Source organism: Psammomys obesus, unplaced genomic scaffold, assembly GCF_907164565.1.
Source record: "Psammomys obesus unplaced genomic scaffold, mPsaObe1.curated_primary_1811, whole genome shotgun sequence".
Taxonomy (NCBI): domain Eukaryota; kingdom Metazoa; phylum Chordata; class Mammalia; order Rodentia; family Muridae; genus Psammomys; species Psammomys obesus.
In genome coordinates, this window is record NW_026585504.1 from 18,613,891 (window position 1) to 18,627,480 (window position 13,590).

The 13,590-nt window shown below is 42.4% G+C and overlaps 1 protein-coding gene across 1 annotated transcript; it reads right to left on the reverse strand.

The window, feature by feature from the left end:
• Positions 1 to 262: 262 nt before the first annotated feature.
• Positions 263 to 13,158, reverse strand: Tmco5a (transmembrane and coiled-coil domains 5A). The gene is made up of 10 exons (XM_055605264.1): positions 13,124 to 13,158; positions 12,050 to 12,199; positions 11,512 to 11,635; positions 10,014 to 10,064; positions 9,252 to 9,323; positions 6,236 to 6,292; positions 5,749 to 5,808; positions 5,213 to 5,277; positions 4,102 to 4,203; positions 263 to 461 (listed from the first exon to the last, which is right to left on the reverse strand). The coding sequence occupies exons 1-10, from the start codon at positions 13,156 to 13,158 to the stop codon at positions 263 to 265; spliced, it is 915 nt and encodes a 304-aa protein (XP_055461239.1).
• Positions 13,159 to 13,590: the final 432 nt, after the last annotated feature.

Consider the following 13,590-nt stretch of genomic DNA (forward strand, 5'->3'; position numbering starts at 1 on the left):
CTATAGCATTCTAAAATCAGCCAGGTTTGTTCCACTATGTACCATTCATTGTACCCATTCATGCAGAGACTTATTGACAGAGTTCTTTACTGGGCAAGGTTAATCTTGAAAAAGTGACACGGAGACAGAAGGTCACCAAGTAGGCCGCCCTCAAGGGGAAACCTGAGGAATACCCCTCCCCCCTGAAGAGTTTTCCACCTCCCATTTGTAAGCCACACCGTGTTCCTCTTGCCTTCTGCTGCCCACGGACACTGGTTGTGATTCAATGGGGTAACATATCATCTGTCTCAAGTGTGAGAGATGGAAAGAGGAAGCATCGCAGCCTCCATAAGACGTCTCTGCTCAGTATCTTAGGCAGTGCGTTGACGAGGAGGTCAGGATTGATAAAGCTGAGATGGAAGATTAGGTATCCTAGCAGTCTGATGAAAAACAGCATGGTGAACAAGAGGGAGCGGAACATCCTGAAAGAGAAACCCTGGAAACTGTTAATTAGGGGTTGAAAAACCTGGAACAGACCACCACCTCAGACTGGAGCCCATCCGAATCTTCACATTCCATTGACACCCCTCAACTGCTCCCACTGCTCAGTCAGTTATTCTTCCCAGGAACCCCTCATTTTATTTTCTTTATGCCATTTTCTCACCCTGGAACTTCATTTTGTTCCCTTATTTATTTATTTTCTTGGCCAACTATTTTGCAAAGTAGTTTAGTGGCATCTAAGTATGACTTTTTGTGGTCCCTCTTCTCCTTCAACAGAATCTTACCAGATGCTTAAGTCAAACATAAACAAGAATTCATTTGGCCTCATTCCACACTTCCTTGGTGAGCACTGAAGTTGAACATCTGTTTCAGGCTGGTTGATCTCACGTGTTTTTTTCCTCTTGCTCATTTGCCTATTAGGTGGCTTGTGCATTATCTGTTGTGGATATAGCGTTATCTACTGTGGATATAGATCTCTTTCCTATGTGTAATGTTCCCCAATCTTCCACCATTGTAATGCTCCCTTGTTCTCAGATATCAGAGAACAGAGGCTCGTAACTTTAATAAGATCTTTTTGTCAACCTTTTGTTTGACTGGAACGAATGCTTACGTCAAACATGGCACACTTGTCGGTAACCCCAGCGTTTGCGAGGCTGAGGCAGGAGAATCATGAACTGGAGATCAGCAGAGTGAACCCCTTTCTCAAAAGCCAAGCAACAAGACAAAGATACTCCCATTTTTCTATTCGAAGTCTGTGTGGCTTTACCAGCTAGCTGCGCACTCCTTACTAGTTTTCCTTCCCAGGCATGCTCTGGAGTGTGGACAGGACAGAATGGCTGCTTCTAAGGAAAATGTGGCAAAAATCAGAGTGAGTCCTAGTGGACTCTGGATTTGAGGAACAGCCAGGGGCTTCTGGGAGCATCCTGCTCCTTGTCTTGGGAATGTTCTAGGTAGGGATATGGGAACATGTTATATTTCCTATATGTGGAATTAAAGGGTGTTCTCCTTAACCAAACTTTCCAGACAATCAGGGCTGACTTTTAAGCACCAATAATTTTTAACTGCCCTGATGGAACTCTTTCTAAACCATATTTCATACCACTCTGAGAACATATTTCTTTATGCCTCCTTAAGCAGATCATATGGAACATAGTTTGGTCTTTTCTTGCATGTGGTGGGGCTTTGTGAATACTAATAATTGTTCCTTGCTGCCACAATGTTTCTCTTAGGACTGATATGTACTCCAGTGTTCAAATCTTCAATCCCTGTGCATTTAAAAAATTTATTATGTGCTGGATGGTATGAAAACAAATGTTTTCTGTTTCTTATTCCCGCCATTAGATGGTGGTAAATCTTGCATCCAGGTGTTCTGGCCCCCTCCCCACGTCCTGTCTTTCATTGCCACTGGGAAACTCTATTCGCCAAGCTACTTCAAAAATATGAGAGTTGCTTCATCGTTTGTGAGAATCAAGAGTCCTGTTCCTCGTAACCACTAAGTTGCTAGCTTCTGACACTGAGAAGCTGAGTTTATCAGTTGCCTTTGCTTCAGAAGTCAGGTCGCTATAACTGAGATATACAGCCAGTGGCACTAATCAGCTGGTGTGTGTGTGTGTGTGTGTGTGTGTGTGTATGTCTCTGTGTGTACTAGGTTCTTCTTGTCTAGATTTTTTTTTCCAAGACAGGGTTTCTCTATGTAACCCTGGCTGTCTTGGAACTCACTCTGTAGATGAGGCTGGCCTTGAGCTAAGAGATCCACCTGCTTCTGCCTTCTGCGTGCTGGGATTAAAGGAGTGCGCCACCACTGCCCAGCCCTTGTCTAGATTTTGCTTCTATGCAAGGATGGCTAAGCCTGGCTCCTGGCTCCTTAGCTTTGCAGGATGTTTGCTGGTAGAGACCTTGCTTACCTTTTAGTGGAACTCAGTGCATTTTTTGTGATGGGATCACACTGAAAGAAACACCAATCGTGAATAAACAATTTCTGGAAGCTGCCAGATAACATTAGTGAGTCGTCAGATGAACGTTATGTTTGCATAAACCTTAGAAATTCTTGACATATGTACAAACACATGTAATGTTTAAAGATGAAAGTTGCTTTGTAAAGATGTATTTATTTTTAAAATTACGTGTGCCTGTGTGTGGATGTGTGGATGTAGGTGTGGGTGTTTGTGGAGGTCAGACGAGGGTGTCACATGCCCTAGTCCTGGAGTTACAGGTGATAGGGGGCTGAATGACTTGGGTGCTGAGAAATGAGCTTGAGCTTAGGTCCTTTGCAAGAGCAGCAAGCACTGCTAACAGCTGAGTCATCTTTCCGACTTGGTTTTCACACACACACACACACACACACACACACACACACACACACACACCTGATATATACTAAGGTAGACAAAGAGAATTATTAATGAGGTGATAATAAAGATGGTAAGTGATCTACAGACTCGGTCTGCAGAAGACACATTCCTAACTCTCTAAACGGCTCATTTACTTTCTGCTTAGCCAAGGGGAACTTATAGCCCACTGGAATCCTATACAGACATAACCTAAGAGAAAAGTTTCAAAAGGACTAAAATAGTCTCAAAATGAGGCTTACTGAATTTCTTTGACATCTCTCTTCCAAAATATTTTTTTTCAGCTATTTTATCGCCTTTCTAATGTCTTCATGAGGCCAAGAGTAAGAGAAGTTCTGGCTGCATTTTGAAGCCAACAGAACTGGAATCAGAAACTGGAAATGTGTTCTGTAACCCAGGGAAGCTGGTGTCGTGGCACGTGCTTGGCCCTCAGGCAGCCCTTCCTTCCCAAAGGTTCAGTGGACCCTCCTAGGACTATAACAGGCTTCTGGAAAAACAAAGCAATAAAAAAAAACCCTCATTTTCTCTGGCCATTGCTAGGAAGAAGGATCCACCGATGGGCTTCTGAAGATGGATGGTAGAGCAGGCTAGGCTTGGTTCTAGGATGTGGGATCTAGCAAAATCCAGGAGTCTTACTTGATGACTGGAATGGGCAAGATGTTAAAGACCAGAGTGACCTGTACAGGACATGTGAGCACGGTCCAACAGAAGCAAATGTCTGGCTGATCCCAGGACTGTAGTTAACATCTGGTATTTTCTTTTACAGAAAGAGATGAGCTCTTGTCTTTGAGATTGGAAGAACCATTTATCTCGACTACATGAAAACTCTGATGATTGTCAGCCCTGGCTATAAGGTCAGTGCAGCCCGGTATGCCTGTTGCTATGAGACAACCACAAGGCTGTCGTTCCAAAACTTCTGCCACTTCCGACCTTTGCCGGTGGTGAGTTGGTGGTGCTAACTGTGAGCAGACACTAAAGTGTGACATAGAGAAGTATCGTTTTCTGTGTTGCGATTATGGGAGAGGAAGGGCATGTGCTATGTCTGCCCCCTCCTATGCAGCATGCCCTCAATTGATGCTCCTTCCTGTTTTCGTTTGGAATTCTCCTAGGTCTTACGTTAACTTTTGAGAATCTGTTATTTGTATGGGTGAAAGTAGAAGAGACAGTCGCTCCTTTGCATCTCGGGGGGTGGTGGTGGTGGTATAGAATGTTTCAGGATTAGAGTTGGAAACTTGGAGAGCAAACGTGACATCAACTTACAGTTCCTGGAAACTCCCTTGGGAGGTGAAGGCACTTAGTGGAAGGAAAAATTCTTACCTTAATATTTAGGCTGTTATTCCTTCCTCTTTCAGAATCCATGCTTAAGACTTTTGATCTAGGAGGAAAAGAAACCACAGAAGAGCTTGGACAAAGTACTCAAATATTCATAACATATAAGATGGTTATTTAAAATCTGAATTATCCAATAGCATAGTCAGTACCTCAGTTTAAATATATTTAAAACAGAAACTCAGCTCCTTGGCCCCATTATCCATCTTCCAGGTACTCAGAACTCAGTTACCTGTAGATCATGGCTTCCTTTTGAATGGGACAGAAAGTTGTACTAGACAACTCTATTCTAAAGCCTTGGCTTAACAGTGAAGTCCTGATGTAATGTCCAGCAAGCTTCTAAAAAGACCTGAGAGTGTCCTTCAGAATCAAGGACTTCCATATCCTAGAACCTGGCTTCTACATTGTCATTCGGGAGTGGCCTACTTAGAGAATGATGCAGTTTTGGGCTTCTTGTTGTTGAACCTGAGACCCTCCAAATATTTAATAAACAGAAATGCATATTCATTACGACTAGCTCACAAGGAAGGGGACATGATGGAGGCAAGGCTCTTTGTTTTGCTTCTGTAACTATTTACATCTGACATCTGAGGAGGAGGAGGACACAATTGTTTGAAGGAGTATTGCCCTTTTTAGCTTTTAATATCTATAGTTCAGTAAGAGTTGACAGTTCTCAGGTTTTGATGGTATTTCCAAGGGTGCATTCCATTCCTATTTCATGGCTGGGACTTTATGTATTAGGAGAAGTGAGGGTGATGACAGTTTTTAGGTCATCCTATGAATGGTAAGGAATACCCTACCTGCCAAGGGTTTCAAACAACAGCACTTTTTAAAATGCATTTTTTATGCTCTTAGTTTTAACACAGTTCACAATGTAACAGTGTGTTAAAGTTATGAAGGAAGATATGTTTCTGTAGTCCTTTAAGACTCTCATTCTAACCAGTTTACAAAAGGAGGGGCTCATTCAGCTCTGGTGGGGACCTGGGCAGAGCTCACTCTAACTCAGCTCTAAAGGGGTTACCAACAAACCGGTATGTTCCTTTGTCAATGCTCACACTTCTTTTTCAAGGAATCCAGTCTCCAGTTCTTCTTGTATTCTCTTCAAAGCTTCCTGGTACTTCTTCAAAGAGAGTTGAAGGGAGCCACAGTTACACTTGATGATTTTTCTACCCATGCAATCCCTTTTCCCTAGACTATAGAGTGAATGCTTGGAGTTTCCATGGCCACACCCTCTCAGCCTACCACCTTCTCTCTCCTTACTCCTCAGGAGGAGTAGGATCCCCAGAGTAACTGGGATTAGATATGCAGACATGCTCATTATTAACTTAAGAACACAGATACTGAGATAGCAGATAAGCAGTTAGAACCTCCCCTTCCCCTCCTCCCCCCCAAAAAAAACCCAGACAAACAAAACATAAAACAAACCAAAGGACAGTAGGATGATATGTTCTGGGGATTGCTGACCAAACAGTCTTTCCCCAGGATCATATTGTGATAATTTTTTTCTAGGTAGTATCCCTTGAGCAGCTTGGTTCTATTTCATCCTGTCCCTTAACAATGCCTCCACTGTCTCTTGCCCATGAAGCTGTACCTTTATGCAGAGAGCTTGATCTTCACAGAGCTGAGACACAAACATATAGTCTTCCATTATCTGGGAAACCAAAGTTGAGTCTTAAAGCTTTCTCAGTTTATTGCTGTAAGAGCAGAAGTATATATGTTCTGCCCTGTTTTAAACCTAAAAGTGTACACTTTTCCTGGATGTCTAAATTCATTTCATTTTGGAAAACAAATAAATCATATTTTATAGTCCAAATGATAATTACTTAGGGGAATTTGGAAAAGGAACAGATACTAGTATGTATTAGACACGGATGTTAGGATGTGTCCTGTAAAACATTCAGCTGAAGAAAATCTAGGGAATGACATTTATCTTTTTTTTATTATTCTTTAAGCCACCAAGTAGACCCAGCATGTTCCTGAGTCTGGGCCCCGATTATACGCCAATCTTTTCAGGGATATATTAGGTTGATGGATTTGTTTCCCCTCTCTGGGAAGAACCTTGAAGTCTCCTCTGTTACCTTGCTAAGCTCCTTCTCTTGCTCTGCACAGGATGATTCCAACTGTTGTAACTTAGCCTGTTGAAAGGAAGGGATGAAGACCCTCAGCAGATGAAAAGGCACAAGAGAGGCACAGCATCTCAGGGGTTATCTGATAGCTCCTGCTGCAAGAGGCCACAGGCGATGGTGGCTTTACAGTATCCAGTGTTTTGCAGCTGAATGGACTTCTCTACATTGAGCCTTGCCTGTCACTTTTGCCCTTGGATTATATAGAGTTCTTAGGCTATTTTCTCAAAAAATTACAAGTCTTGAAGAACTTGACTTTCCCTTTCCTTTCTACCTCCATCCCCTACTCCTGAACAGCTTTTATCTGTGTAGGCCTGGTTGTCCTAGATCTTGCTCTGTAATTAGTTTGATCCAGGCCTCTTGCTCAGTATTTTATCCTTCACTATATTTTTTTTCTTTGCTGTTTTACCTCCTTTTCTATTTAGAAAAACACTCTTTTATATTGGCCAGTATACTAAACCAACTAACACACACAAACGCATGGTCTCTCTCTCTCTCTCTCTCTCTCTCTCTGGAGGGCAAGGATTGATGAGGCCTTTGCCTTCATTAGGAGATGTCATTATAGTTGCGGACTTAACAGAAAAGTCAACACAATAATGGTCTGTAGAAGAGAAACAGAGTGTGAGAGGGGAGGGCGAGGTGTTAGAGGTGTGAGAGGATGATACAAGGTGGTGGGAAAGGCCTCTGGAATGAAGATAACACTTGAGCTAAGGCCTAGATAATAAATATTAGCCTGAGAGATATCTGGAAGAATTATGTTTTGTGGGTAAGTTATGGCCAAGGCTAAGGTCAGGAGGTAGTGCACATTTGGTGATCATGGACAGGTAGATGAGTATGGCAGGCAGAACAGGTAGGTAAGGCAGATAGGGGCTATATTAGAGGCCCCTGTAGCATCTAGAAGGAGTAGCATAGGTTGTAGGACATTGTAGGTTCTAAAAGGTGATTCTCAACCTTGTGTGTGTGTGGGTCTAACGCCCCTTTTACAGGGGTAACCAAAGGCCATCTAAATACCAGCTATTCACATTATGATTCGTAACAGTAGGAAAAATTACAGTTATGAAGTAGCAACAAAAATAATTTTATGGTTGGGGGTCACCACAACATGAAGAGCCGTGTTAGAGGTTTGCAGCATCAGGAGGGCTGAGAACCACTGTCCTAGATTCTGGAAGGCGCTGTCTCAGTTATATTAGATTTGCCTAGAGCCAATAGATGGAGTTTGGATCTTTATTCTAATTGCAGGGTGAATCTGGGAGAGGGCTTGAAGTGCAAAGGCAAAAATCTCATTTGTGACCTGAAAGAACAGTTTTCTCCTGCTATGGAAAATGGATGGTTTAGGAGTAACATAAGATGCAAGGAGAATAGTTACCGAGGCAAATTCAGTTGCCCATGTTCTGGTAGCTTACAGAAGTAGGGAGTAACAGGAGTGGGAAGGAGGAGTTGCATTTGGGGTGTATGTTGGAGGCAGAGCAAAAATACCACACTTCTCCCTTCATCTCTATTTTTCCTCTTCCATCTAGATGCCATGATTTGACATCTGCACGCTGCTCAGTTACTTCTTCCTTCAATTAATTGTGTCAAGGCCAGTCATCGAGATGTTCTGAAGAGCTATTCTTTCAGGCCAGTGGTGTGTGTCATAAGGTCTGGGAGCAGTTATCTCCTTAAGCGGTTGGTCTTATTACTAATATGTCAAAGGAAAAGAAGTAAAAAGAGATGCTGTGAATCACACAGTAACCACACCAGAATGCCACAGAACAGGGCTAACGGCATTCTAATGCCAAGAGTGGCAGTAGCTCTCACAAAGGCGGAGATGCAGACAGACACCACAGCCAGGCCCAATGTGTTTCCTGATTATGGCTGGGTTATCTACAGCAAAATCTGTTCTGCAAAAGAAGGGATATCGAGAGAAAACCGGTCTGCTAATATGTCAAGTATAGTCAAGGTCTTTATAACCCTTTCTGGTCTTATCTCCAGTTTCTTCCTGATGCAGCCTCAGACTCAAAATTTCCTTCTTCCCAGATGTTTCCACAGGAGCTGAGTCAAGAAAGTTTGCTTGCTGGCCTGTGTGTGTGCTCCCTAGTACTAGCCTGGCCAGCAGAAGGTGGGACAAGGATTCTATATTCTTCCACTCTATGCTTCCATCTTCAGCATCTCCATTTCTTCAGAGGCTTCAGAAAGTGTGGATTTATGAATGTATGGGGAAGTTAGATTGGGACAAAGATATAGTTCTAAATTTCAACGGAGAATTTCATCTGCTTTCTCAGTACAAAAAAATTCTCTAATTCTTGTGCTTTTCATTAGGTACATTGTAGTTAGCTTTAGGTCCTTAAAATCTGGAACATTATTAGAGAAATGCTACACATTCATAATATGTTTAGAAAATATAGTTCATTAAATAGTTTAGGGACTAAGTGGACAAATCCTTTTCTGATTGCAATCAATAATTATTCCTTATTTGAAATTCACTAGACATAGGATCCTAGGCCTGCCTTTATTAAATTTATATGTAACCTCAGCCAGACTTTTTAAGTAACAACTTCAAAATTGTTGGATGACTTTGTGAGCATTCAGATAACACAAAGGAAGAAGAACGTTTCACATACACAGCCTCAGCTGGTTCCTCAAGCTGACAATGTGAGAGGGCGAGGAAAGCCTGAAGACACACAGCAGATTAAGTACTAGAGGCAGGGTTTAAGTGAAGGACTTCAGCTCCCCCAGCGATCTGCGCTTGCTTATGTGTGCTCTGTCCTTCCCAGGAGAAGAGAGAATAAAATCTGCTGAAGAGAGAAACTCCTGAATGAGGGCAGAAGAGGGAGACAAGGCCTCCGTGGCTCTGGCTATGTCAAGTCTGATATAAGCCAAAGTATAAAAAATTTGCAGCTGCTTTGATGATCTGTGGCTACTATGTGTCCAGCTTGACAGCTGTTTTCTGGCCATGCAGTCTAAACCCACCCTTGATTGCTTTAGCCCTTACCTTGGACTTTTCGGGGGATATTTCCAGATCACCTTGTTCATATCTGACTGTCTTTTGTGATTTTCTTGTAAGCTGTAGTTTCAAATAAAAAAACACACACATTACAAATACAAACATAAATAAAATGATGATGATGATGATGATGATAATAATCACAGAGAAAAGATATCCTTTGGTGTGTGTGGGTTGAGTCATGACTATATGCAAACTCTAAGGAGATGGCCCTCGGGAGATACTTGGAGTCCTATGGAGCCATCTGTGGTTCCACCAAGCTCTTCTTACTAATCCGGTGACCTAGTCAGGACAAGCAAGCACTTCTTTCAAGTCCTAATTCAAGATGGGCTACTCAGGTTTTCAGGGTGGGTCAGAGTGGGTAGCAGTGTGGAGTTCTCTGCAATGTGAGGGGGAGGGAAGAGGAAATTTTTGGGGGTTAAGGGTAGTTGTGTGTGTGCTAAGAAGGTACAATTAACTTTTCATAAAGGTTTCGGTTAAGCACTTCAACAGAGCGGCTGTCGGAATCTATTTTTCTTGTGGTAGAATGGAGAACTAGTGAGATCACCTGGTTCACTCCTCCTTCCACTCCACACTTGCAGAGAACAGTCATGGCTTTTGGACATGAGTCCTAGCCTTAGTGTAGGGGGTCAGAGAGTGGGACCCATGCCAGACTAACTAAAGCCACCCCTGTTGTCCACATTTCTTAACTTGCCTTTTGGGGGAGGAGGATGCTGTGGAAGCATGGAGGAGCACAGAGCCCCACCCTACCTTTCTCTGAAGTTCTGAGATGCTATGAAGCAGAGCCTCATTCTTCCTCTCCTGGAGAGGAAAAGGACCAGTGTGTAAGTTTGAAAGAAAATGGCATCGTCTGTTCTTGTTCAGATGATATGCCCATTTCTTAAAGGTATTTTTTTTTCTTTTTACAGAAGTTTGAACTGATTTGTACAATGGAAGTAGATTTTGAAATCAAGTCACAGATGAAATCATTAGGAGCATAGGAGGGTTATAGATACTTATGTTTCCAGCACTAAATATTGTCCAAGAAACCGTACTCTCCCCAATTTTCTCCCATGCATGGACATAGTCTTTGGATGCAAAAGGAACAGTTTAAAAGCCTCCTCCCTGAGGACTAGGTTTCACGGTACCAGAAGGTACCAAGGAACCTTCCAAACGAGAGCCAACCAGCAGTCCCATCCAGCTTTGCCACCTGTGGATCACAATGGCAATCAGCATGGCATGATAACCCTGAGGGTGTAGTAGTGGCATTTACACTTGGTGGTAACCAGCAACTCTCTAATTGGACTTAAGACCTGCGCAACAAGAGGGAAAATCATGGCAAGTACTGAAACCCACACAACTGCTCAGGGCTAGTGAAGTCATGAATCTTGGAGAACCTTTTACTAAACCAGCCCACATTCTGCATACAACTACATTCTAAGTGTCTGTCTTTATACCCACAGACAAGAGTAGTCATAATCTCTCATCAAGGAAACTTCTCTTTGCACCGACAGAGGTCATTTCAGAAAAAGACAACTGACAAAAATGCAGAATTCTGAGCCTAGTACTGTCTGATATATCTTTAGTACAACTCCTATACCCGAGGCTCAGAGATCTTGCTGGAAAGAGGGTTGAAAAATTGTAGAAGCCAGAGGGACAGGGAATCTTCTATGAGACTGAGTCTCCTAGAAGTGTCAGAAGCTGCCAGAAGTCTTATCATGGTCACCTGAACATCACAAAACAAGGATGACAGCAGCAGATATGTCGAAGTCAATGAGGATCTCAGCCTTTCCCAATGGTTTGCCTAACTCAAAAATACTGAGAGTGAGAGAAATAGTCTCACCCAGGAAAGAAGACACAAATTAGTCATCCAATACCAAATGGTCAGCCCTGAAAACATACACAAAAGCAACAATATATAGACTGAGCAGGTTATATTTATGAATTTAGGAATACATAGACATATATGAATGTAACAACAATGAATTAAAAGAAAGTCATGGAAGAGAACAGAGTGGGGTACCTGGGAGGGTTTGAAGGGTGGAAAGGGAAGAAGGGAATGATGTAATTATAATCTCAAAAACATTTTAAAAGAATAAAAAATATGTTAATATCAATTTTATATTGAAATGACATTTCAGCTATGTTGGCTTAAATTAAATATATTATCAAATTAAGATTAAAGAAAGACTAGCTTAATTGAAGGGGGATGTGCTCTAGGGTGAGGCCAGGATGAAGCCCAAGTTGGTTTCTCTAGAAGAATGCTTACAAGTCTGGCTGTTTTTTCCTCTAGCTCCTGCAGAGCTCTCTCCCTCTCCATCGCAGCGCAGTTTTCCTTTTCCCACTCCTCATCTTCTGCAGGATCTCCAATATGTGTGATCTCATTTTCCATCCTGGATGATGCAAGCATAACCCAGAAGGACCCATGGCAGACAGTTTCAGAAGTGATAAAACTCAGATGTTTGCCATGAAGTCACATTGGTGACTACATGTGCACCCCAAGTTGGAAAGCCTTCTTTCCCAGGTCCGTAGAAGCAGGTCATGTTCAGGCCATGTAAAGAAAAGATCTGCCTTATTCCCAGGCCAAACACTCTAGTGTTCAACTCTAGGCAAGCTCTGCTTTTTTTTTTTTTTTTTTGAAGTAAATATATTTTCAAACTTGCTGTGTTTGAGGGTCCTATCCAGAGAGAATCATCAGAGTGAAGGAGAGTTGTTTGCTACAAGAGACAGAGTTCTCTAGAACAAGCAGAAAATGAGGTTATTTTCCCCTCTCCCCCTCATTCAGGCTGAGAATCCTTAAGACTCACCTCTGGATCTCATTTTCTTTTTCTTGTATTTTGAGAAGAAGCTCTTGGTTGGCTTCATCTATTCTCTGCATATCCCTTTCAAGGTCCATGTTCAAGCTGATAATGTTCTTCTTTGATTGGGCCAATCTCAAGATTTCCATTTTTTCTGACCTGTAGGCTCAGCCCCACAAGGGAACAAGGGCTGGTTATCTCAAGAGCAAAAATTACTGGGCCAAGTGGGCTCTTTAGAAGATAGGTATTGTATCCTTTGTGCACTTTCTGGGAACATACTTTTCTGTTTTCATTCTTGAAAACTCATGCATCTTAATCTCACTCTGCAACAGCTCAGTAATTCTCAACCCATCAAGGGGCATTTCGAGATAACGATGCATCTACAGTCTGATTTCAAGAGAGGCTTTACTTCCTTAAATAGCCCTGTGCTGGAGAGAACCGTTTCCCATGGCAACCTTTTCCTAAATTGTTCTCAAAACATGATTATGCAATACACTTTTATTGACTATTTTTATCTAGGCACCTGCTTCATCACTTCTGAGTTAGTCTGGCTTTATTCAGAGAGAGAGAGAAGTTTCTACTACCATAATAGGGCTTCAATCTTTCCCGTCTTGGTTCCGCTTCTCTTTGACTTCCTGATTATGTTTGATATTCTCATACGAGGGCTGTTTCAGTGTGTAATACTTTTGTTTCGAGAGGACAAACATCAGTTTTGAAAGCATTGTGAATGAAATGATAACTTTTGGAAAAGCACCTAAGAGAGGCTCACGATAAACTTTTTCTAGCATGTGAAATAATTCATTGTCTTTGGAGTTCTAAGTTGAGAGTGGTGGCTAGTATGGCTCAGGGATTTTGTTTTGGGTAGCACGAAGCATGATACTGGTAAATAAAGTCCTATCTTGGAAGGGCTGGCTTGTATGGAGGAGTTTATAGTAGTTACCACTTCCTGTAGAAGTGGACTACTTGGGAGGTGGACGGAGGGAAGGAGAAAGGAGAGGTGACTGGAAGATTAGAGAAGGTCTGAGCAGCAGACCTTCACACTGGGTGCCTGGACTGAAGCCTTTTGCAGTTACCGTTACTTACTCGTAATCCAGCTGATTTTCCTTCTGCTCTTCCATTGTAGACCCCTAAAATGTCAGCAGAGATGTGGTTATGAACAATGATCTCCCAAATAGAAAATAAATGAACTGGTTTTTCTCCCCCTCAGAGCCCATGGGTTGAACATAAAAACTCCCGCTCTTTCTGCTCATCGGACTCTGCGTCAGGAAGAGGAAGGTGCAGAGGTCTGCTGGAAAATTTCATAAGGTGTCCTGTAAGCAAACACACCTAGAGACTGTTTTGCTCTAGTAACTCAGGTTGGAATCAGAGCAAAACACTAGGACAAGACAGGGTATCAGTTTTTCTTAAGTCTCCTTTCTTTATGACCTGCTGCTCCCTTAAAGGTCTCAGGGCGTGGATATAGGTACATCACTGCCCTGGAAAATCATGGGTGTTTCCTAGCCCCCAGCCACTGCAAGCTTTTTTGGGACGTGTGTTAGTATCAGTCAGGG